This window comes from Chelonia mydas, chromosome 8 (genome assembly GCF_015237465.2).
Source record: "Chelonia mydas isolate rCheMyd1 chromosome 8, rCheMyd1.pri.v2, whole genome shotgun sequence".
NCBI lineage: Eukaryota > Metazoa > Chordata > Testudines > Cheloniidae > Chelonia > Chelonia mydas.
The window spans coordinates 102,286,861-102,312,028 of record NC_057854.1 but is presented as its reverse complement, the minus strand read 5'-3'; the positions used below and the strand labels follow the sequence as shown (position 1 = coordinate 102,312,028).

The 25,168-nt window shown below is 41.2% G+C and overlaps 1 protein-coding gene across 13 annotated transcripts in view; it reads right to left on the bottom strand.

Moving 5' to 3' along the window:
- GPBP1L1 (GC-rich promoter binding protein 1 like 1) overlaps nt 1–25,168 on the bottom strand; it is a 51,516-nt gene that overhangs the window by 18,758 nt on the left and 7,590 nt on the right. For 4 of the 13 annotated variants that reach the window (XM_037906311.2, XM_043521139.1, XM_043521141.1 and 1 more), the window contains exons 2-7: nt 6,715–7,645; nt 5,632–5,746; nt 4,388–4,517; nt 3,733–4,016; nt 2,179–2,251; nt 631–824 (exon numbers count right to left, since the gene is read on the bottom strand). In XM_037906311.2, coding sequence (XP_037762239.1) covers nt 631–824; nt 2,179–2,251; nt 3,733–4,016; nt 4,388–4,517; nt 5,632–5,691 — 741 coding nt within the window. In that variant the 5' untranslated portion in view covers nt 5,692–5,746; nt 6,715–7,645. Of the gene's footprint in view, nt 1–630; nt 825–2,178; nt 2,252–3,732; nt 4,017–4,387; nt 4,518–5,631; nt 7,646–8,083; nt 8,265–9,036; nt 10,555–24,794; nt 24,799–25,168 lie in introns of those variants that run through there. The other 9 variants (XM_043521134.1, XM_043521135.1, XM_043521140.1 and 6 more) reach the window with 5 other exon arrangements.

The following is a 25,168-nucleotide window of genomic DNA, read 5'->3' as shown; positions in this document are numbered from 1 at the left end:
GCTCTTCTGTATCACTGGAAGTCTTCTTGGAAGATACACAGCTAGAATGGAACTTCTCAACCAGGACCGATAATCTTTTAAAGACCTTTTCTTCCAAGTGTTTATCAAGCATTTTAATTAATGAGGCGTCACCAGCCAAAAAAATAAGCAAAACAAAGCTCTAAAAATTATGAATAAAAATCATTTCCATGATTATGTTTCACTTCTCTGATACTACTTGGAATGTCATAATCCTACAAGTTCCCCAGGTATCTCTATACCAGCCTTCAGGAAAAACAGTCAATATAAAACAATCAAGCAGAAACTGAAAACCTGAAAAACCTTTTCACCTTTTTGTGTGTAACATAAAGAAGCTAAAGTGCAAAACCCTATATTTCTTTTGTAGGTTACCTTTAAGGCTCAACTACTATGCTGAAGGATCATGTTAAAACATGACTCAGTCTGGTCTTTGAAGACCGGTCCAAACTGTATTTTAACCATGTTAATTAATCATATTTCAACTTTGTACAGATTTACAAGACTGTCATATGAACAACTCATTCACTCTTCTCTGTTACTAGTACTTTTTCTACATAAGGGAGAGAATGCCCCTTCAATACACTTTAGTAACTCCATTGGAAGCCCTTGTACCTTAGATGGAGGAGCTGCAGGTTTAGGAACCAGATTTTTGTAGACACTTGGGACAATTGTGGTGGTCTTGTTGCCATTTGCAAGGTGAGGAACTGGTGACGTAAACGCAGCTGAGAAGGCGGCAGCAGGATCCTCTTTTGAAACCTTTTTGATGACCAGCATCTTGGTAGGTTGTTTGGCACTAGGGGGGTTTTCTACAAAAACAGAGGGGAACAAGACCTCAAAAAATAATTAGTATCTCAGTAATTCCACAAAAGTTGACTCTACCTCAGCTCCAATTCGACCTCTTAGAGTCTAAGATGCTGAGAGAGTCTTATGCTGCTGCTGCTAACAGCTCCTGAATTCAAGTGAAGAGGATATCAGACAAAGATGACAAAGTCCAACATTTTGTAGGCTCCTCCTGATTTTGAAAAAAACTGCCTATGACGACATTGGCCTGAGATTTTAACAGCCTCTCAGACTTTGCTGAAAGAGGGAACCAGCATGGGTAATCATAGTTAAGTTCTGAATAACTACTGAGTAATTTTAGGTTAGTTCACTAACAAAAATATTTAGTGAAACTCATGCTTTAAGGTTCAATGTTTTGCAACCTGCAACCATTAACACCACATTCTGGTGGAGCGAACAGAATGTCTCAGTACACTTTCTTGAAAACTGTAATGTAAACCGCTAAGTGTTCAAACAGCTTTTTACTGCTGCAAATCTCGTATTACATTTGGGTGGGCCAGTAAAGATCTGAACCAAACACTCAAGAGATTAAAATTACATCTAGTACAACATATTGCTGAATGTTTTAGGATACAGCTAATAAATAACTGGTTCACAATTCTATCCCACCCCAAATTAAACTCTCTAGTTAGAGTTACAGGTTCCAACTAGTGATTAAAGAAGCATTTTCAGGCACTGATAAACAGGCACTGCATTTGCGTCAGTCTAGCTTTTTCAGTGGTGGGAACAAAAACGTCATGTATAGTATCCAGGAATTTCGAACTATTTTCTTTTTTATTAATTTGAAAAAAGAAGCCAAACCACAAGAACACAGCCTTGTATATTTGTACAGTATTGCTGCATATCCAGTATAAATATCACCTCAGTAACACTTAAAATCAGGGAGCTGTGCTCCCTCTAGTCCTCTCAACCCTATTCTGCACTTCTGATTCTGCATTTAGCAATGCAGTGCCAAGTATTTTCATGATCATTTCATCCCAACACTCCACACCCATAAGCTTAGAGAAGCTGTGATCTTCCCATGGAATTAGCAACAATTATAGACAAGTGATATTCCTGTACGTGCCATTAGCAGGAAATGGAAGAGAAGATTCTCATAACAGCAGCAAGTGCAGCTCTAAGTATCAGAAAACAGATTCTCTCTCTCCTCAAACAAGAAAGGAATGAAGGGAGAGAAAGAGGTAGCTGCCTACTTCAGTTTAATCTTCCTTTAAGACCTTCCCTTATGCGAAAAACTAGAGTTTCAATATATTGTTCAATTCTTCTGCTTTACAAGTTGTCATCTGTTTTCTATAGAGAGATATAAACTTCTCTACATACCCCACACTCCAGAAGGTGTCCCTAAAGGTTTGCTCTGGTTATTCTGTTTTCCAGCTTCTGGATTCAAAGATGGCTGTAAAAACATAATTCAGTTGGACACATTAGAAGATCACACATACTACTATTTATCAGAAGTAGAATTACCATAGTACCTAGGAGCCATAGTCATGGACCAGGACCCTTTTGTACGAAGAGCTGTGCAAACAGAACAAAAAGACAGTCCCTAGCCCAAAGAGCTTTACTTTCCTTCCCCTCCAGAATGTGTTAGGAATAGAGCAATCAAAGATAGAACTCCTATTTAAAGAGTTTCTAATGTGTAATTAAGAAAGTGAGAGATTCTATAATTTGATATTAATCAGTGGCTGAAGGCACCATGTCATATCCAGGACCCAATTCCTCATAACTGTACTCACTTTCATATATTTTGTATTTGATATTTAGGCATTAACAGTTTTACCAATATTACACTGACACCAGATGTATATAATCTCTGTGGTGAAGATGAATTATATATTTACAGGCATAAAAACTAAAAGCTCAATTTAAGTTACGTTAAAATAAATTCCAAGAGTCGAAATTTTAGGCTGTTATTTCACCTGAAGGATGCAGCCCTTTGTAACTCTACCTTTGACTGAGGGTCAAATCCTAAATATTACAATAGTTGAGAAATGAGTTGGGGGACGAAAGGAAGTAAAAACAAGGTACCCGATAAGACACCCCCAGTCCATTCATCTATCCCTCTCTCTTCCCCTCTTTTCACAATAAACTGGAAATTCAAAATCACCAACTCTCCTGCTCTTTTTGATAGATTTTTTATGCATTGGCTACTATGCCAACTAGAAGACAAGCCTCCAGTCGTGAACTTCTGGAAAAGCTAGCATTCCTGGTTTAAAAGCTGGAAGAAATTACCATCCAATCTTAATATAAGTACCAACTCAGACCCAAAATATTGCCCAAATATTTTTAATCTCTTATCTATCAGTTTTAATGCTTCATTTTACCGGGTCTTGTCAGTTTTACACTAGGAAGCTGTGTGAGGCTGCCTGATGTGCCCAACGCACACAGGAGTGCCCCAAAATTGGTCTTTATGGTTCAAGTCTTCCAAAAGAAACGTTGCCCCTTTTTCCAAATACATATGCTTACAGGTACTATATTCTCAGTCAAGATATAAACATACTTCTGTGTGACAAGTAGTTCAAACTGATTTTACCACTATTCTTTTCAGAGAGAGTGTCACCAGCTGTATTGGGTTTGGCTGATTGAACAAACTTGTGCATCACAACACTGATATAACAGATTTAAAATAACCTGGCAAAAAGTAATGACAACATGTCCAAAAAAACAACCCAATATATGAGGGCCTCAGGAATACAGGGAAAAATTAACCTTCTGCAAGCACTGCTTGCAGGACCATTCCATTAAACCTGGAATGACCCCCGAAAGTATGGGGTGGAATGCAACTCTAGATCCTTTCCACCAACCAATGCTAATACAAAGAAACCTAGAAAGCCATTTCTCACAGCTACCTCCAGTAGTGAGAAACCACACACTTACAAAGTCGTCTTCCTCAAACTGCAGCTTCTCTTTTTCTTCTCTCTTCTCTTCTCTGGCCTCAACGGGCACCTTTTCTTGAAAGGCAGAGTTCTTCCGAGAGTGAAAGTTGCCATTCCAGTGGCGATGGACTCCAGTTCCTCCACCACCACGCTGGTTCATACCATCATGGCCCCGTGAGGGACCATGCCAGCCAGGCTGATTGCCAGAAAGCCCAACATGAGCTCCTTTAGAAACACCGGAATCTACAGAATCATGGCGGAGCAGGGAAGGCTGATGCCAGCAGTCTAAACAAAAGAAGGTAAGTATGCAAATAAAAGTAATACAGCAAGAAGAAACCAGGACTGCCCTGATATTTCTGGTGTTGGTCAATGCTCTCTAAATAACTATTAGGCTAACCTTGCCACATTTCAGAGAGACTGTCCGTAAGCGTAAGTAAAACAGTCAAACTGCAGAAAAATTTAAAAGTCACATACAACTTCCACAGAAACCCCAGGAACATGGAGAGATGGCACATAAGGGAGAAGTGTTAGGATAAGTGGTTTTGTGTGTTATAGGGGATGTGGTTTTGCAAAGTTACTTTATATTCCAAAGGTATACATTCTGCATAGATCTGCATTCAATATTTGGATAGAGTGAGTTCTGATCCTCTACTCACCTCCCGCAGTTCTGAGGGGGCCATTATTGAAAAATCCATCAGAAGAGTTGTGTCGTCTACGGCTCACACCAAAGCGGCCCTCACCCCGCGAAAGATGCTCTCCATGTTTCTCAAAGGTGGCTGCAGGGGACTACAGAACCAGATTAATTGATTTAGATCACCCAAAGAGCCTGCTTGACAAGCAATGATGGCTTGTATGAAAATAAAAAGACATTCTCTGCATTAGCTTTCAGTAATTACAGCAACAGGCTGGCTATGTGTTGCTTAGCTGACAAATATGGAAATATTTAAGTGAACTCCACAAAAACAGTACATGTGACTGCACGTATCACCCTACATAGCATCAAAAGGATGCTCATTCATCAGCTTTACTAGCAGTCTTTGAAGTCACATGCAACACCCTGAAGAGTTCATTTAAGGAATCTTACCAATTTCCCTACAGTTACCTTTCCTATTTTGAAAAGATTCTAGGGTCACATCAAGGTTCTGCACATTTCGAAATTATTTTTGTCTCCTCTGGTTTAAACATGAAGCTGAAAGCAGTTTTCTTACCAAACTGTTTTCCCTCCATTAATCTGATTTGCTATTACAAGGTGCTCTAAACTACTAGTGCCATGCATAAGCAATGCAAGTGTTTGCTTGAGGTCCCACGCAGACTTTACACCTTTGAACCAGCCAGATCTACCCCTCAGATCCTGCTGTCAGAGGGTGAGAAATCACAACCCAATTCCCCCCAGTTTTGGGATTTCATATACAAGCAACTCTAAATGGGAACTAGAAAATTCTGAGATGGGAACCAATGGCTTGTTATTGGTGCATTGCTCAGGAGTGCAACATTATTTTGAAGAGAAAAAGAATTATGCTGAATTTGTATATAATTATGAACAGGCAGGTAGTCCAATTTTCAGTGCTACCAACTTTGGTAGTATCTCTTTAAATAATTCCCCATTATGAGATCTCAATGCAAACTGAAGTTAACATGATTTATTTACTTCCATGTTTGTGCACACTAAGGAAAACAACCCATCTCTCTGGAACAGAGGTGGTTAATTTGCAAAGAAAAATCAACAGAGGAAGAGTTTTTGCCTGTGTCTTAAAAAGCTTCACACAGGTATTCAAGAACACAAAGAACATTCCAAACCAGGTTGCAGGCATTCAAGCTGGACAAAATCCAGGGCCAAAACTTGCTTTAGGCATTAAAAGGTAATAGGCTTCTGGCTGGGTAATCTGAATGCAAGAGTTACCTTGGCTGACTGTGGCGTTGAGAAGTTAAGCCAGGCAGGAACAAAGTCATGCTGCGCCATTTAGGTCCAGTGTCTCCCTTCAATAAAGCGAGGCATCAAACCTCATGGCCAGGATCTACAAGTGGAAAAAAGAACAACTACATCTCCAGTCTGACAGCCCTTGCTGTAGAATTGTGTGGAATAATTGCTCTGTAACATTTAGGCCCTCCCTAGTGAACAGAAAAAAACAAGTTGCAATCTTTTGCTGGGCTTAAATACAATTTTTACTAGAAAGCTGCCAACATGGTCTCCTGGGCCAGAATAGATAAGGCCTTTACAAGTCCCAAATACTTCCTGTTTACAATATCAACTTTAGCAATGCGTCTATGAAATTCATGATGGGACTGGTCTGGAGGTACAAAGGAGACAGAGCAAACATGTAGTGCATAAAGACGTGAAACAATTGAATTTACGGGCTTCCTTTTGCAAATGCTCATTGCCTTGCAGTATGGCCCTGTGTGCACTGTATGTTTCTCTTCAGAAAGTGGGAGGGTAAATATGGTAAAGATGTAAAGTTGCTAACAAGGGCATCAACAGAGAGATAAGAGTTCAAATTAGTCTCGTAGGGCAAGTCTAACTTAACTACCCCTCAATCTTAAAACCGTCTTAAGGCCCCATTATTCTACGCACAGTCCCTAACTGTGGTAGCTGATGGATGAATTCCTGACAGCGAATGGAAAGCAAGAAGGACAAAGGTAGGACACAAGCTGGTGAGAAGGAAGACTCGAGTATCTGTAACTGCACTTTCATGAGCAGTAAGAGCTTTACGACAGATACTAGTAGCGGTATGTAGGTGAGGAATTCAAGTTTGTGATTCACGGAAAAGTTAACTTTCCAAAGTGTGATATGACTCCCACCTTCAAGTACCCTAGGAGTTATCATCCAACTGCTCATTCAGAATTAGAAGATTACATGGAGTATTGCATTTTGAGGGGGGTCCTCTTGGTTCCCTCCCTTTCCTCCTTATTTTCACCCTTTCATGGTGTTGTGCATGAGCCAAGATTTTGTATGTATATATAGAAAAAAAGATGTGTGATCAACTACCAGAGTTTGGCCTCTGCAGTCCAATTTTCTCCTTTATTTCTGTGCTTCACTCTGACCTTCAGGTTCCTTCCTTCTCCAGGATGCAGTTATGTCAGATCTGAGGCAATGGTGCGTCTCTAAGCAGAGCACGAGAAGCTGCACTTCGTGCTGACTGCACCCTTCACCCCCTCAACTGCTCATCTTAATTTCTCTCTCCACTCTCACTACAAAAAAAAAACCCTAAAAAGGTAATTTACATTTAAAAAAGCCACAGCCACGTTCACCTCATTAAATTTCCTCTTGTTGTGGTGCTATGTAACTCAGATTTTACATTACAAAAGCAGTTGTTGGGTCTGCATGACAACATTCAGAGCAACACCATGGTTAACAATGAACATACACACCCAAATCTGTGGGATTATTCATTGTCTGTAGCACATGAGTTTCAAAGCTTGGATGGGGGGGTGGGGGTGGGGGAAGTGGGAGGTTAAGTTATATAAAAATGCTTCTCCCAAATTCTGATATTAAATGGGAGACGTCTGCCTAAGCATATGCTCTTAAAATATAAACTTCATTTTCATCACATGTACAGTTGCTAAAAAATCCACGGTGCCAATGTTCTTAAAAATGAGCAACGTCTTGAAATACTTTTCACTTCATGTAACTTAAGTTCCCCTCCAAGAACCTAAACGCTACTTGATGTGAAGCTGAATGGCAACCACAACTGTTTCCGTGTCTTTGCTGGTCACCATTTATGTGCTGAATAAGTAAAACTGAAAAGAGCCAAGTCCAAAAGTACTCTCTTCTCTTTAAGCTTCTTCTAGACTGGGTGCTCCTTTTGAAAGGAGACAAATTATTCAACAAGAGTTTCTTGTTTTACTGCAGAGTTCACTTCCAGGTTATGGTCCTCCTCTTCCATCAAAAAAATGGTGGAATACAGGAACTGTAATCACTACAAAAGAAAAATGAACACCCATCAATAGAAGTAATAGAAATGTGCAATAACATATGTCCAAGTAGAAGAACACAAGGCAGAAGTGCAGCAAATTTATTGCAAGTGCCCACAAAAATAAAAAAGCAGCAATTGGGTTTGAGATTTCTTGTCCAACTACAGAAAATCAGAATTTTTTGCAATGGTTACAATTTCCACCTAGTCACCCCATAACATTTATAGGTAACGGAGTTCCTCAGCTCTAACCTGGACATCATCTTTGTCCACCAGATCCCCAGAAACCTGCAGTGCTGCCCCACCCTCTTAACCATACTTGTGGCTATGAATGGGACACAGCCACAGAGGCTGGGATCTCAAGTAACTGGTTCTTGTGCAGCATAAAAAAAACCCAATAACCCTTACACTACACATCTGAGATTCAGCCAAGTATTGACTCACCCTCCATCTACCAATACTGTGGCAGGGGCAGAAAAGGCTAATCACTCCACATGCCTCCTCCCTCTTGATGCCCTCAAGATACTTCTCAACTGCTCGAGTCCAGCCAGGAGGCTATTCCCTCTTGGTTCCCTGACAGCAGAGCCAGGCAGAGAGGCAGAAATCCCTTAACGGAACGTGAGACCTATCAATCAAATAATCCCCCTTCATTATCAAGTTCAAGCTTCCTATCTGTGTACCTTAAACCCTTCCAGCTCTGCCCCTTCCCTACTTACGCTCCCACATCAAGCCATCCCTTCAGCAATGCCAACCTTGAAAATCTATTTGCCTACTTATCCCACAAATATAGCTGTGCTTTCTTCCATGCTGCCCTTCACGCACGGAATGCCCTTCATAAATTATCCTGTAAAACCACCACCTTCTCCCCTTCAAATCCCTCTTCAAGACTCACTACTGTAGTGAGACCTACAAGAAATCAGCCAACTAATGTTGACTAGGCTGCAGGACAGTTAGAGTTAGGGGATATCTTATTTAGAGACTGATCAAAACTGATTTCAGAACAACCCAGCAGTGCAACAATTAACTTATATGACTACATGATCTCACCATTACCCTTGTCTTTCCTTCTGCTTGCTTGTTTCAATCTATCTTGAAGCAAGCAAGTATAAGCTCTTTGTGGTAGGGACATGTCCTTCTATTTGTTTATATGGAACCTAGCACAAGGAGACCCTGATCCTGACTGGAACCTTTGGGTTCCACAGCAATATAAATAATACCCACCTCTTCTTGCTTGGGGATTCCCAAATCAGAGAATAAAAAGATGACAATAAAAGGAAATTTCAATCCACAAATTGAAAATTATCCATACACATGAACAGTTAGTCTAACAGGCCACCTGCCAGGATAACTGAGTAAAATCATCCCAAATGCTAAAAAGAACAGGAGCAATCTCTTACCAGGAACCCCAAGGTCACTAGGACAGTAGTAGTTAAGGATTAAACTTATGCTCAAATCTCTGGAACCGTAGCAACAAGAAATAAAAATCTCACAGAAGCTCCTCAAGGCATCAATCTAGATGAAATCAGCAACAGGATGGATGCATTCATAAAACAGAAGCAACAGTGATGATGACCTAATGGGAGCTTCCTAAACACCCTGCCCAGATGCTCAACAGTAAAGTCACCCCAAAACAGCAACAAAAATGCTGATGTACCAATAATTGTTGCTTATTATGAAGTGTAGCTTTATCATTCCTTCTGTCCATATACTTATACAAAACGAAGGTAAGGTATCAACTGCTTCAGAGAGAACAATTTTTCTCCCCACTCTTCTGCACCCAGCACTGGAACCAAGCTCGCATGGTAGTGACCTGCTGAGACTGCTAACTCTCTACTCACCTCCCTAAAATAGTAATGTGAGGTAAATGGAAGGAAAGGTGACAAATTCTATGGAACTCAGATGTGATTCAACACCATTCATTACTTTATTTTGAAGAGCACATTTATTAAAAGGGTGAATTGTGTAGGAATCATTTCACTTATTGACTGAAACAAGTATTAATAGATAACACCTTCTAATGAGCTTTGATAATAAAATCACCCTGAATTGGAAGGGAAGTGGGGAAAAAAAAACAAAAAAACAGAACCATCCTCTGGATCTCAGTGAAATTTATGTTGTCCATTTATTTACATGGGGAGCTCTGAGACAAGGATCTTGCCTGGCTAGGTGCCTTGAAAGCCACCAAAGCATACCAGTTCGTATTTCACAATAAAGCTTTAAGTTACCTTTCAGGAGAAAAGCAAGTCAGCAGAAATTAAACAGAACCCTGATTCTTCTGCCACTAATGCAAGCCACTGAGCCTTAAAATAAAATAAAATAAAAAAACTAGACATGTTTAGCAAACAAAGGGGATGCTGCAGCTGCAAAGCTCCATATGTCCACTGTAAGAAAGTTCTTCTGGAAGTTTCACAACCTGCCACCATCCAAGGCACCTATGATTAGGACAGTTCAGCATGCACTAAAGAATGAGCAATGGTTAACATGCATCTAGAGACAATACCATCTCTGAACTATCCCAGATTATAAAGTATGCCACGTATTTTTAGATCCAAATCAAAGCCTTACAAATCTGGTTTTATTTCACATTTATCTTAAATTATGGACTCCAGTAATACTGAATCAGAAAACTAAGGCTACAGAAAACTTTACACATATTAATGAAATGACCTTCACATCATGTCAACCTTCCTGCACAGTATTTTCATGTTGCTGTATCCTCTATTTTGAATCTATGTCCGTTTTTAAAGGGCCCTGTCTCAAAATTGAAATTTGAGGGATTAAGAACTACGCACAGGAGTTAAATCTCCCTCTGAAGTGTCTCATGGCTTAATTTTGTGCTACAAAATGAAAAGTGCCAAATTACATTTACCTACCTCATCAAGAAAATTCACAGCAATAAGGTACAAGGAATCTCACTTTCCGAAAGAACAGATGAGAGAGCAGGAGTCATTTAAGGATTTATTTACATTGCAAAACCAAAGTCTTCATTTAATATCCAGAGTTAAGATTCCTACATGGCAATGTACATACCCATCACAAAACCCAGGCAAATCATTCATTAGAACATTAAATCTTGCTCTGTCTACATAAACACATTCTACCAACTCCAAAGATACCTATTTACTAAAACAACCTAGCTGCTGGGCAAAAATAACTACTCTTTCATCAGTAACCTCAAAATGCAAGTCCCTTTTGACAAATTATATACTCCACAACACATTCAGATGCACGTTAATATTTGTCAGCTATATGTTCACAGTCAACATACATAATTTTAAATTAACTAATCTCTCTTGTTGAGCTACATACACAACTAATCTTCACAAATTTTTTTACACATTACCAAAAAATATTTTAACTGACATTTCCCCATCACACAAAAACTCATTTCAGATTTAAGGTTATGCTAAATAACCTGTGCGTTTCTTTATTTTTGAATAATATGCTTATTAAGTGAGCAGCTTCAGATATTGGATGTCCTTAACCATGTGATAGGCATGTCATTTAATTTGACGAGCCAAATGAGGTTGCTGGGGGGTTTTATAATTGCAAAAAGAAAAGGAGTACTAGTGGCACCTTAGAGACTATCAAATTTATTTGAGCATAAGCTTTTGTGAGCTACAGCTCACTTCATCGGATGCATACTGTGGAAGATACAGTGAGGAGATTTATATACACACAGAACATGAAAAAATGGGTGTTATCATACACACTGTAAGGAGAGGTTTCAGAGTAACAGCCGTGTTAGTCTGTATTCGCAAAAAGAAAAGGAGTACTTGTGGCACCTTAGAGACTAACCAATTTATCTGAGCATAAGCTTTCGTGAGCTAAGTGAGCTGTAGCTCACGAAAGCTTATGCTCAAATAAATTGGTTAGTCTCTGAGGTGCCACAAGTACTCCTTTTTTTTTTACTGTAAGGAGAGTGATCACTTAAGATGAGCTATTACCAGCAGGAGGCTGGGGGGGGGGGGGGGGGGGGGGGGGCGGAGGGAGGGGAGAAAACCTTTTGTCGTGATAATCAAGGTGGGCCATTTCCAGCAGTTAACAGGAAGTCTGAGGAACAGTTGGGGGGGGGGGGGAAATAGTTTTACTTTGTGTAATGACACATCCATTCCCAGTCTCTATTCAAGCCTAAGTTAATTGCCTCCAGTTTGCAAATTAATTCCAGTTCAGCAGTCTCTCGTTGGAGTCTGTTTTTGAAGTCTTTTTGTTGTAATATTGCGACCTTTAGGTCTGTAAACGAGTGACCAGAGAGATTGAAGTGTTCTCCAGCTGGTTTTTGAATGTTATAATTCTTGACATCTGATTTGTGTCCATTTATTCTTTTATGTAGAGACTGTCCAGTTTGACCAATGTACATGGCAGAGGAGCATTGCTGGCACATGATGGCATATATCACATTGGTAGATGTGCAGGTGAACGAGCCTCTGACAGTCTGGCTGATGTGATAAGGCCCTATGACGGTGTCCCCTGAACAGATATGTGGGCACAGTTGGCAACAGGCTTTGCTGCAAGGATAGATTCCTGGGTTAGTGGTTCTGTTGTGTGATGTGTGGTTGCTGGTGAGTGTTTGCTTCAGGTTGGGGGGCTGTCTGTAGGCAAGGACTGGCCTGTCTCCCAAGATGTGTGAGAGTGATGGGTCGTCCTTCAGGATAGGTTGTAGATCCTTGATGATGTGCTGGAGAGGTTTGAGTTGGGGGCTGAAGGTGACGGCTAGTGGCGTTCTGTTATTATCTTTGTTGGGCCTGTCCTGTAGTAGGTGACTTCAGGGTACTCTTTTGGCTGTGTCAATTTGTTTCTTCACTTCAGCAGGTGGGCATTGTAGTTGTAAGAACGCTTGATAGAGATCTTGTAGGTGTCTGTCTCTGTCTGAGGGGTTGGAGCAAATGCGGTTGTATCATAGAGCTTGGCTATAGATGACGGATCGTGTGGTGTGGTCTGGGTTATTCATTTTTACACATTTATTTTTTCTTGTGTAGGTAAGTTTAAAAGGTTTTTTTTTTTTTAAACATAAATGGAAGGAACATGTTATCAGGTTTTTAAATTAAAAGGAGTGGTACTGACCAAGGTAGGGTAGGATAGGGTAGGGTAAGGAAACATTCCTGTTCATAGTTTAGATACAAAGTGTGTCCCCAAATAAATTCCATGTCTCATGAACACATCATGCTTTCACAGTTCACATATTTAGGGTTCTTACTGTACTAGGTCAAATACAGCAACACTATTGATTTACTCCTTTCAAAAACTGATATGAATGGAAATAAAAATTATCAGTTTGCAATAATTTCTTTTCTCTCTGTTGGGATATATAATCAGAGCCTAATATCTCCATACACAAACAGTGAGTGGGACTAAAAACTTCAAGATTACAAGCAGTACTAAAATAAAAATAATCCTTGATTTTTATGAAGGAGACATGATAGGAAATGCAAACCTCCCTAATCAAGACCTAATCTTTCCAAATGTCCTGACAGATAAGGTTTGACAATGAGTCAGAACTGATTCAGTTCTTGTCATTATCAAGTATCTTTACAGTTGGCTTTTAGAAGTAGGCTCTGATTTTAAATCCCTGATCATATCTCATTTATTGAGAAAAACTGTTGACATTACCCAAGGCACAGTTAAATCAGAAGGCTCTGCCTCCCCAAACTCACTGTTGCATTGTGTCATTGAAGAAACTCTTTCACTTTAACTACATTTCAGGTCAAGCTGCAAATTTAAAGTTATTAGTTCAAAGTCTGTGGTATGGTAACAGAATCAAACAATCAGATCTTTGGGGTAGAGACTATTTGTTATGCTAAGAGGTACTGGAGACTGCATTGAGCACAAAGCTCAGACTGGATGAAAGTGCATTCTTCAATTAACATATCAGTCAGGACAAGCCCCTCCCAGACAAAGGGGGTTGCAATCCTGCCCAGAGTGGGTGGTGTGGTTTGCCGAGTACTGTTTTTTGTAAGGGCACATGTTAGGGAAGGCAGAATATAGAGAACAAGAGCCAAGCAGCAGTCTGTGAGCATAGCGTATGACCATGTAAAAAGCTATAAAGTTTTTTGGGTCTGGTGTTGACTAAAAGGCTTGGGGCTGTAAAATAAATTTTTATTTTGTTTTGTTTCCTCTCACATTTGGAAAAGGAGGACTTTGTACATTCCTCATAAACAAGATTGCGAAGGCACCAGGCTCCATCTTCAATTTCTCCTCCTAACTGCAACAACCGACAAGACCCAGAATTTTTGACTAGCTGCTTGGGTCAAAAAGGGGCAACAATATCTTCATACATATTTGCACAAAAACAGGCCCCCAATTTGAGTATTACTGTAATATAAATATTGTTTCTTACCTTTCCTCATTTCATTTCTTGCTATTCCAATTAGCTCATAGTTTTAAGTAGTTACTCACATATATCCCTACAATTTCTGCTACTCCAATACTTTAATCTGTTTATTCAGAGCAGATATACCCTCCTTGCATAAGAGCCTACTCACCAAGGATGCTTGATTTTCACTGAGCAAAATTATATGCAGAAATAAAGGTGAGTTCCAAGAGGGAAAAATTCACCACAAAATTACAATTGTTAATTTAATAAAGTTTGTAAAAACTATGTTTGAGAAATATACTGAGGTCCAACAGTGTCAGACAGCTAGTCACTCGTGCTACCTCAATATTGATGAACCAAGAGAAACTGTTATAAATATGAGTGAACAGTGTAACTCTATCGCAAAAAAAGCAAACAATTCTGGGATGTATTAGCAGGAGCGTTTACTCCTAGGGGAATTCTGCACCACTGCACATGCGCAGAATTAATGTCGTGTGCAGATTTCTTTGCTTCCCTGCAGAAAAGTGACTGACAGGAAAGCAAAGGGAAGCTGCAAGAGTGGTCATGCAGCCAGCAGAGAGATAAGTCACTGAGTCCGGGGGGGGGCGGGGGGGGAGAGGGAGTGCCGGGCCAGACCCACCTCTAGAAACCCCCCCACCCCCCAAATCACTCCTCGGCCATGGGGGAGGGGTCATTTTATGGGGAGCTACTCCTCCATTTGCCCAAATCCTGTGCATCTGAACCCCCCCATACCTAGACACCCCCCCGGCAAGTCCCACCTCCCCTGCATCCAGACCAGACCCCCATCCCCATGCATCCAGACCCCCACCACGCTCCCCTACATCCAGACCACACCCCAGAGCTGCCCACACTTGAACCCCCACCCTGATAAACCCCATCCACTACGCACCTGGACCATCCCACGAGCCCCCTGCACCTAGACCACCCACTTTTCCCCAGCCAGCTGCACCCAAACTCCCACCCCTCCAGCATCCGAACCCCATCCCCCTGCACCCAGACATTCCCCCCCACCCCCCAAGAGCTACAACCACCTTCACTTGGACCCCCCACAGAGTCTCATTTCCCCTGCACCTGTAAACCCCCCCCCCACTGAGCCCTTGTATCAGACCCCCCCCACTGAGCCACCCATACCCAGATTGCCCACACAGAACCCCCACACCAAGCTCCTCTACACTTGGATCCTTCCAGGCTGAGCCTGCCTGGCCACACCTGGGAAATCACCCTGCAGCCCCCAGACAAAGACTTGGCGGTGAGGCTGCACCCAACCCTGACATAGCACAAGGGCCAGGCCTGCCGCAGAGGTCCGTGTTCGGGGGAGGAGGGCTGCAGGGTGATTTCTCATCTCCATGCAGCCAGTCCTCTATGCTCTCCACTGTCATGCTGGAGCCTCCACATTTACTTAATGACAAATAAAATTTCCAGAATTTTAAAATACTGTGTGTGGAGTATTTAAAATTTTGGCACAGAACTCCCTCAGGAGTAAGTGTTGTAAACAAGACACAAGAAGTAATTCTTCTGCTTTACTGCATGCTGATTAGGCCTCAACTGGAGTATTGCATCCAGTTCTGAGAGCCACATTTCAGGAAAGATGGGGACAAACTGGAGAAAGTTCAGAGAAGAGCACCAAAAGTGATTAAAGGTCTAGAAAATATGACCTATGAGAGAAGATTGAAAAAATTGGGTTTGTTTAGTCTGGTGAAGAGACGACTGAGAGGGGACATAACAGTTTTCAAGTATATAAAAGGTTGTTACAAGAAGGAGGGAGGTAAATTTTTCTCATTAACCTCTGAGGACAGTACAAGAAGCAATGGGCTTAAATTGCAGCAAGGGCAGTTTAGGTTGGACATTAGGAAAAACTTTCTGTCAGGGTGGTTAAGCACTGGAATAAATTGCCTAGGGAGGTTGTGGAATCTCCATCACTGGAGATTTTTAAGAGCAGGTTAGACAAACACCAGCCAGGGATGGTCTACAATACTTAGTCTTGCCATGAGTGCAGGGGATTGGACTAGATCACCTCTCGAGGTCCCTTCCAGTCCTATGATTCTAACTTGAACTGGAAGGATTAGATTTTTATTGGTAAATGTTGATTTCGCAGAACACACAAGAACCAACTAAAAGATTTCAATAACTGAAATTTACAGATAGGGAAAGAAAGATGCTAGAAAAATCTGAGTTTAATTTAAAGATATCTACTTTGTATATTTTGACACAAACATTTTGATGTTGACAATTTGTGTTTTAACAGTTAAGGTTCAACATCTTATAGCTCAATGTCTACCATCATTAAATAATTTCTGACCCAACACCCATAAATTCCTGCAACTGTGAAAATTTAAACCAATAAAAATCAGGGGAAAATGTTCAACACCCAAAATTTTGTGCAACCATCAAAATTTAAATTGATAAAAACTGAAAAAAATGCGTATCCACTGAAATTATAAAAAAAATAAAATCCTACCAAACCTAGTTTTAACCTCCCCAGAAATTCTATGCACCTTAGATCATATACGTTCACACTACCTGGTTGATATACATAGAGCCTACATTGGCAAATTGGTGAGATCCTCAGTATATTCCAGGTTTCAGAGTAGCAGCCATGTTAGTCTGTATCCGCAAAAAGAAAAGGTTTCAGAGTAACAGCCGTGTTAGTCTGTATTTGCAAAAACAAAAGGAGTACTTGTGGCACCTTAGAGACTAACCAATTTATTTGAGCATAAGCTTTCGTGAGCTACAGCTCACTTCATCGGATATCTTGTGGCACCTTAGAGACTAACAAATAGTATTTTGCAAAGTATTCATCCCACCCACCCATCCTAACAACTCATTCTTCTGCTATCAGAGGCTGAAGACAACGCTGATAGCTTTTCACCCTCACCAGGTACAATGGCCTTTCTGAAAAGTGCTTTAGTCAAACTCAAGTTATCAGGCTCAATACAGGGGTAACCTGCTTAAATTCAATGGCCTGTGCTATACATGAGGTCAGACTAAATGTCTAATGATCCCTTCCTTTTAGCCTTAAACTCAGCTCCCCACCCATGTCTGACACCAGGAGGGATGGTCAGCCTCAAGCCTAACTTCCTCTTCAATGCAGATTTTATGAGACAAGCTACTGTTTTACCAGGGAAGCTTAGCTACTGGGACATGAAGTTAGTCACAACAAATGGATTAGATCCGGGTAAGCAACCTACGGCACGTGTGCCAAAGGTGGCATGCGAGTTGATTTTCAGTGGCACTCACACTGCCCGGGTCCTGGCCACCGGCCCGGGGGGCTCTGCATTTTCATTTAATTTTAAATGAAGCTTCTTAAACATTTTAAAAACCTTATTTACTTTACATACAACAGTTTAGTTATACATTAAAGACTCACAGAAAGAGACCTTCTCAAAACGTTAAATGTATTACTGGCACGCAAAACCTTAGAGTGACTAAATGAAGACTTGGCATACCACCTCCGAAAGGTTGCCGACCCCTCGATTAGATACTTGAATGGTTCCAACAATATGCAGAGACTACCCAGGTGGCCAGAGTAGCCCAGCCATGCCTCCCCTTGTCTCATTTTCCCTAAAGGATCTATAAAAATGTAAAAGCTCAGTGAAATACCGCACTAACAGCTAAAGTATCAAGTGCAAATACCTAGAATCAACACTTCAATTCTCCATTACAACAGTTATCATAACTATAGCCTGTGGACTAGTGGTAATCTGCTGAGACCTATCTAGCTGGTCACACGACCTGGTACTCCTGTTTTCCAGCTACTAAACTAAATCAATATCTAAACTCTGAATGACTTCCAATTACTTTTTCATGTAAGCACTTGGTGCAGTTGTCACAGGGATGTCAACTAAGTGATCATGAACAGGAAGGCAGGCAGTCCACACAACTATGAATGAAATGGCTCAAAAAGCAGTCTGATAAAATATGAGAGGGAAACACTCACCCCACTACATGAAGTAACAACCTAAATAAAAACCTGCATAGCATTTGATTCCTATTTTGCTGATTGAAGGATCAGTCAATTTGAAATCTAGTTAGATTTTTTTTTAAAAAAAGTTAAAAGTAGCATCAGGCAATACATCTGCCAATTCCATGGCTTTACAACTACTTATACCTACCTTTTCACAAATTGTTTTTCCTTCTCTGTTTTGAGGTTCACACAAATTGGGGGAACAGTTAAAGGGACTATATAGTGTTGTCACATACATTGAGTAAGCAAGCTGAAAACTTTTTTCCAGTCATCTTCTGGTTATAGCAATCTTTAATAGTGTTTAACTTTTCAGACAAGTGGTTTTTAAGTTGATATCCCTTAGATATGTCTTAATAAATTGCTCTGTATTGTAAAATGTAAATTATCAAAGTTATATGTGCAAAATTGCATAACTATTGGAAACAGCTCATTTCCTGACTGCTTTTAACTATGCATCCTTAAACACTGCATTAACACTTTTTCTTACAGTTAACACTCTTAATTGGATCAGATGTTTGGTTCTGCTTTTCACATTTGAGTACACTAGCCTTAGGATAGGACACCTTATAACTGCAAGTTTACCTTACAAGTGTCCTGCATTATGCTTTCATTTGATAAGGAGTGCCGTCAAATCCTAAAGTGACATTTTTTTTCAGAGGGAAGCTCTAATTAAAACTACTTAATTAAGATATTTTCATTCATCTGTAAATTAGTGCACGATCAAAAAAATCAAATTAAGTGGCATGGAGGAGCAAGAATGACTAAGGGCTTGTCTACACGGGCAAAATTTCCAATATTGGCATAGCTCCCCATTGGATACTACTCTTCACTAAGAGTGCCTTTTTCTGGTTTAGCTTATGTTGCTCTGGAAGCTACAAAAGCTAAACCAGAGTAAGGCCTAGTCTACACTAATGAGTTAAGGTGACACAAAGTGGCTTATGTCAACCTAATTATGTCAATGTCTACACCAGAATGCTGCTTCCACCAAAGTAAGTTCCCTGTTATACGGACATAACTCTACCTCCATGATAGGCATAGTGCTTATGTTGATATAGTTAGGGCAGGGGCAGGCAAACTTTTTGGCCTGAGTGCCACGTCAGGTTTCCAAAATTGTATGGAGGGCCAGTTAGGGGAAACTGTGCCTCTCCAAACAGCCATGCATGGCACTGTCCCCGCCTCCTAGCCGACCTCCCCACTTCTCGCCCTCTGACAGCTCCATCCAACCCCCGCCCCATTCCCTCATGGCCCCCGGACCCTCTGCCCCTCACCGCCCCATCCAACCCCCCCCCCCTTCCTGACTGCCCTCCCAGGACCCCTGCCCCATTCAACCCCCCTGTTTCGCGCCCTCTGACGGCCCCGACCCCTATCCACACCCCCGGCCTTCTATCCAACCCCCCCTGCTCCCTTACCACGCTGCCGGGAGCACTGGTGGCTGGCGGCACTACAGCCACACAGCACAGAGCACCGGGTCAGGCCGCAGCTGCGCTGCCCCAGGAGCTCGCTGCTCCGCCACCCAGAGCACTGCGTTGGCAGTGCAGTGAGCTGAGGGTGCAGGGGTGGGGGGGACCAGCAGGGAAGGGGCCAGGGGTGAGCCTCCCGGGCCAGAAGCTCAGGGGCCAGGCAGGAGGGTCCTGCAGGCTGGATGTGGCCCGCGGGCCGTAGTTTGCCCACCTCTGAGTTAGGGAAAACACAGTGCCTGTGCAGACACTATGCTACTTACATCATATGCTGGCTGTCAGCCTCAAGTGAGGCTGCCAGCTGGAGCCCTGCCCCTCTCCCCCCACACTCCAGCACTGACAGCCCAAGCTGTCAGCCTGGTGTGGGCTCACAGCTGGACTCCTCTCACCCCGCACCTGCAGCCTGGGCTGTCAGCCAGGTGCACAGCTCACACTTGCACCTCCCCCTCACTGTCAACCAGGCCTGGGCTCACAGCTGACGCCCCTGCTCTGATAGCCTGATCTGCCAGCCCAGTGCTATTGGAGAGGTTTTCTTCCCAACCAGAAGGACTAGAAACTTAACTTGTATTTTTAATTAACTCTTCAATTCTTCAAAAACTGATTATATCTTTAGAGAACGTACAATTAGACCCCATGTTTTTCTGGGAGGGCAAAACAAAATGGAAAAAATTAAAATGCAATAAAATGAAGAAGTCACCCCTCCTCCCCAGCAGTGGTTCTGGTTGCAGGAAGCTAGGCCAAATTTGAGAGAGAGGTTCTATGACCTGGCACACAGGGTTGCACTGCTCCTCAGGTTTGGTCTGGCTGCCTTTGAATCATGATGAAAACGATGGAATTTATTGAAAAACTGACCCCTTCCTCCTGTCCCAGTTTCAGATAGCTTTATGCTCTCACCTGTACAGTTACCGAATAATAAGTACAACAGAAGGGTGTATGTTTCATGAAGCAGCCAAGCCGTTGTGTTGTGACAGAAGTATAACCTTGTACTTGTGATCTCCCCTAAGGTAAATCATCCTCTGAGCACTGGGATCAATGTAATTAGGTTCTCTAAGCATAAATCATTTTGGTTTCAATTCAAACATTCACTCTTCAATGCAGTTTGAAGCCTTCTGAATAGGTCTGCATAATATAAGACCATGGATAACGTTGCTTATTTCATTACAAGTAGTAACGAAGTTTCAGCACTGATAAGTCCACTCCTTTGGCCAGACTAATACTTTCTGGTGGCTGAGAAAGTTTAATTCTTCATTCTGAAAGACGAACTGTCCCACAAAGGCATTTTATTGTTATATTTCTGTTTGTAATTTGAAACATGTATAAAGGCATCTGGGTTGGGTGGGCAGAAGTCTTCCCTTCAAATCTTCGAGGTGTCTCATTGGCATTTACCTCCTTGTATGTTAATGTTGCTACTGGAACTAATTTCTGTAGTAGTGAACTGATTGTAAATATTCCACATTAAAAATTCCTGGGAAACCAGATGCATACATTTTTCTTTAAAAATCAGTTAGCTTTTTAAATTCTTACCTTGTTGAAAAAAGTCTAGTAGAGGGGAAGGGAAAATTGATTACTACCTTCCCTTGGTTGAGACAGTTTTACTGGCTTACATTTGAAAGGCTGTTCTTACAATGAACGTAGTAATTAAAAAAGAAGAAGTCAGAATTTGTTAAATGCAGCCCGACTATTCTGGAATCCGATTTTCTAAACAAACCTATGTTTCTCTTGTCCTTACTATTAAAAGCACTCTCTTTTTGGGAAGCTTTAATTGTGTATTTCAATGATACAGTCTCCATCTTACAAATACACATCAGTTGTCCGTATGTTTCAGGACGGGGAGGGAGACAACGCAATTACACCACAAAAGTGGCATTTCACTAGGCTCTGGTTCCACTAAGCATGTTCCAAAATTACTTTTCAATCCCTTATACCTTTTCTATATTTTCCCAACCACAAATCCTGCAGAAAACATACTGCTTATTAACAGCCATGTCCAGGCAAATACCTGACTTCAGCCATTTTGGCAGGTAACAAATCCTTGTGTGTGTAAACTGAGTATAAACTGATGTAGTGTTGGCTTCTTGAGTCCACAGACTGCCTAAAATATTAGATATGTGAAGCACGACCTTCTCCCATTCATCTTACTGAAACCTAGGCCACATCTACACTACAGACTTCTGCCAACATAGCTATGTTGGTCAGGGTTGTGAAACGGTGTGATCCCTGAGTGAAAAAGCTGTGCCTGAAGATGTCTGTAGCATAAAGGCTGTTATACCATCAAACCTGTACTTTTACTAGTATAGTTCCTCTTGCTTGGGAGAAATGGTGAGTGGGGAATAGTCTATACTGGTTACAAGCACAGCTTTGTCAGTATAAGCTGCATCCATTCTGGTATTCAGATACTGGTAGAGTGCTTCTAGTGTAGACATGACTCTATTAAAGGCAATTTAATTATCAACATTAAATATTTCAGCACTGATTTTAACAGAAATATTCAGCTATGTTTTTTCCACAATCTCAAACTGTCTCCCATAGCCCCCCAGGTCCCACAGACCCAGATAACCCCTTAACATAGTTGCCAAGATCTCCATCTTACCCACCCTCCCAATGCTTCTTCTACCACCAATATCTTGCACCAGTGAACTGTAAAATTAGTGGGGACTTGCTGCAGTACCCATGTTAACAATACAAAGTGAGTTTTGATTCAAAGTGTGAAGACTGAAGTTAAAGTCTTAATTATTACACAACCATTAATACTGCTAGCAGTGTCTAGGTCTGCATATTAACCCAACCCTTTTAAGTTTACACTTCCATCTAATGCATAATGGCCTAGTCTGGGTTGTAAACTGAAAGCCCAAAGTAAAAAACCCAAATAGTTTGATATAAGTAAGTTACAAAACATTAGAAACTGATTGTGCCAATTTTTGTACTGAAAACACTTAACTCTAAAGACGTTCAAAAAAAATGTTTTTTTTTTTTTTTTTGAGAATGTGGGTGGCTCACAAGACCAGTAATGAGGCAGGGATCCTTTCACATTTACTGTCACTAGTTCAAATCCAGCCCTAATGACCAAATTTTATGCAATTGTTTTTGACACACTGTGAAATGAGTTGCCTTCTCACTCAATCCAGCTCACAGTGGAAAGGTCATCACATCACAAGAGCACCTCAAGTGGTTCCACTTTTGGCAGTCGCAGAAAGATTAAAGAGTGCATGGGCCACAGAAGCTGAATTCCCCTCCTCCTTCAAAGATGGCTTCCACAGAACATGGTTAAGGCATAATGGTGGAGTAGTACAGGAGAAATATGTACTGTTACTTCATATACACCCTATCTGTTGTGTGGATAAATGACTCAGATGTCTGGTGCTGTCAGTACAGCACCTCATGAACAATGAATTCACTAGAAAGCATTTAAGTAAAGATAATCTATAAAGTTACACAGAAACTGACAATTTGCCTATCAAGCTTCAATTAACAGAATGGAATTTAGCATACACAGATGCTCAGCCATGGAGACTAAAATCTTCTGGGAAAGAGGCAAGTTTAGTCTCCATGCTACACTCAAACCTTCACCTCCCTGGTAAGACTGCTAACAAGGAGGGTAATTAGTGCCAGTGATCATGGGGTTTGTGCAACATTAACAATTTTCCATCAAAAATTGGACTGAAATAAATCACACACACAAGCCACCAGACACCACACAACCATCATCTCTTATAGCATGGATTAAACTATTTTCAAAAAGCCTTAATACTTAAAAAAGTTCAAAGTGCCATTCTATTTTGAAGAGTGATTAAAAATGGCATCGCAGGGTTCCATGGTGGCCTCTATATGAAATGTATTTACTTCACAACAAGACATTTCCTTTTCCGATTGCCACACTTGCAAACTCACCACAGTAATGTTTTACCAGGACAAATGTTTTCAGCTGGGTTGCAAAAGTGTATGCAGATTTCATAGAATCGTAAAACCACAGGGTTAGAAGGGACCGCAAGGGTCATCTAGTCTAACCCCTTTCCAAGATGCAGGATTTGTTGTGTTTAAACCATCCAAGACAGATGGCTATCCAGCCTCCTTTTAGAAACCTCCAGTGAAGGCACTTCCACGACTTCCCTAGGCAGTCTGTTCTATTGTCCCACTGTTCTTACAGTTAGAAAGTTTTTCCTGAGATTTAATCTAAATCTGCTATGCTGTAGTTTGAACCCACTGCCTCTTGTCCTGCCCTCTGTGGCAAGAGGCCAAATTTTCTTCATATTTTTATAGCAACCTTTCAAGTATTTGAAGACCACTATCCTGTCCCCCCTCAATCTCTTTTCCAAACCTAAACATACACAGTTTCTCCAGCCTTTGCTCAAATGGGTTTGCAATTCCATCCTTTTGATCATCGTCATTCACTTCTGGATCCTTTCCAGTTTCTCTACTTCCTTTCTACACACTGGTGACCAAAATTGTCAGTACTCCAGGTAAGGCCTAATAAGCACCAAATAGAGTGGTACTATTGCCTACCGTCACTTTTATGCTTTGCCTGTTAATGCAACTTAAAATTGCATTTGCATTTTTTGTAGCAGCATCACAGTTGACTCATGTTGAGTTGTGATCTACCACAATTTCCAGGTCCTTCTTAGCAGTGCTGCTGCCAAGCCAGTTATCCCCCATTCTGTATTTGTGCATTTGCTTTTTCTTCCCTATGCGTAGGACCTTACATTGTCTTTGCTGAATTTTATTTTGTTGTCTATAGCCCAGTTCTCCAATTTATCAAGATTGCTCTGAATTTTAGCTCTATTCTCCAAAGTATTTGCAACCCCCGAGCTTTGTCTCATCTGCAAATCTGATCAGTATGCTCTCTATTCCTACGCCAAGGTTATTAATAAAATATATTGACCACCAGCAGACCCAGAACATATCCCTGTGGAACCCCACTCAATACCTCCTTCCAATCTTACATCATTCCAAATAATAGTTACGCATTATTTGCCGCTGTTTAACCAATTATGTATCCACTTAATGGTAGTTCTGCCAAGCACACATTTCTCCAGCTTACTTAGGAGAATGTTATGTGCGACTGTGTCAAAAGAATTGCTAAAATCCAGGTATATTATGTCCACCGCATTCCTCTTATTCACAAAACCAGTTATCCTGTCAAAGAAGGACATCAAGCTGATTTGGCATAATTTGTTATTAGTAAATCCATGTTGGCTGCTAGTGATTAACCCTTCATGCTCCAGGTATCCTGATCTACATCTCGTCCCCTTTATCGTCTATGGTAACTTCGCTAGTTGTCTGGTCATGTGTTATTTGTGGTGAAAAGACTGAAACAAAGTAGGCATGGAGGACCTCTGCCTTCCTATAATCTTCCATTACCAGTTTACATTCTCCATTGATCAGCCGGCCCACATCATACCTGACTTTTCTTTTTTGTCCGAGATATTTGCAGAACTCCTTGTTGTCTCTAACATTTTTTGCCAGCTGCAACTCATTCTGTGCCTTGGCTTTCCTGATTTCGTCCCTACACACTTGCACTATTCCAAAGTATATTTCCTTGGTGACATGTCCCTCCTTCCATTTCCTGTAGGTATCCCTTTTGGTTTTTAAATAGACAAAAATCTCCTTGTGCAGCCACATGGGCCTCCTGTGCCTTTCATCTTTTCTTTCCTCTGCATAGGAATAGCTTGATGTTGAGCATCTAATATTGCATCTTTTAGGAACTGTTAGCCCCTTTTGACTCCTTTTCTTCCTAACTGGTCTTTCCATGGGACCATGCCTATTTTCCCTGAGTTGGC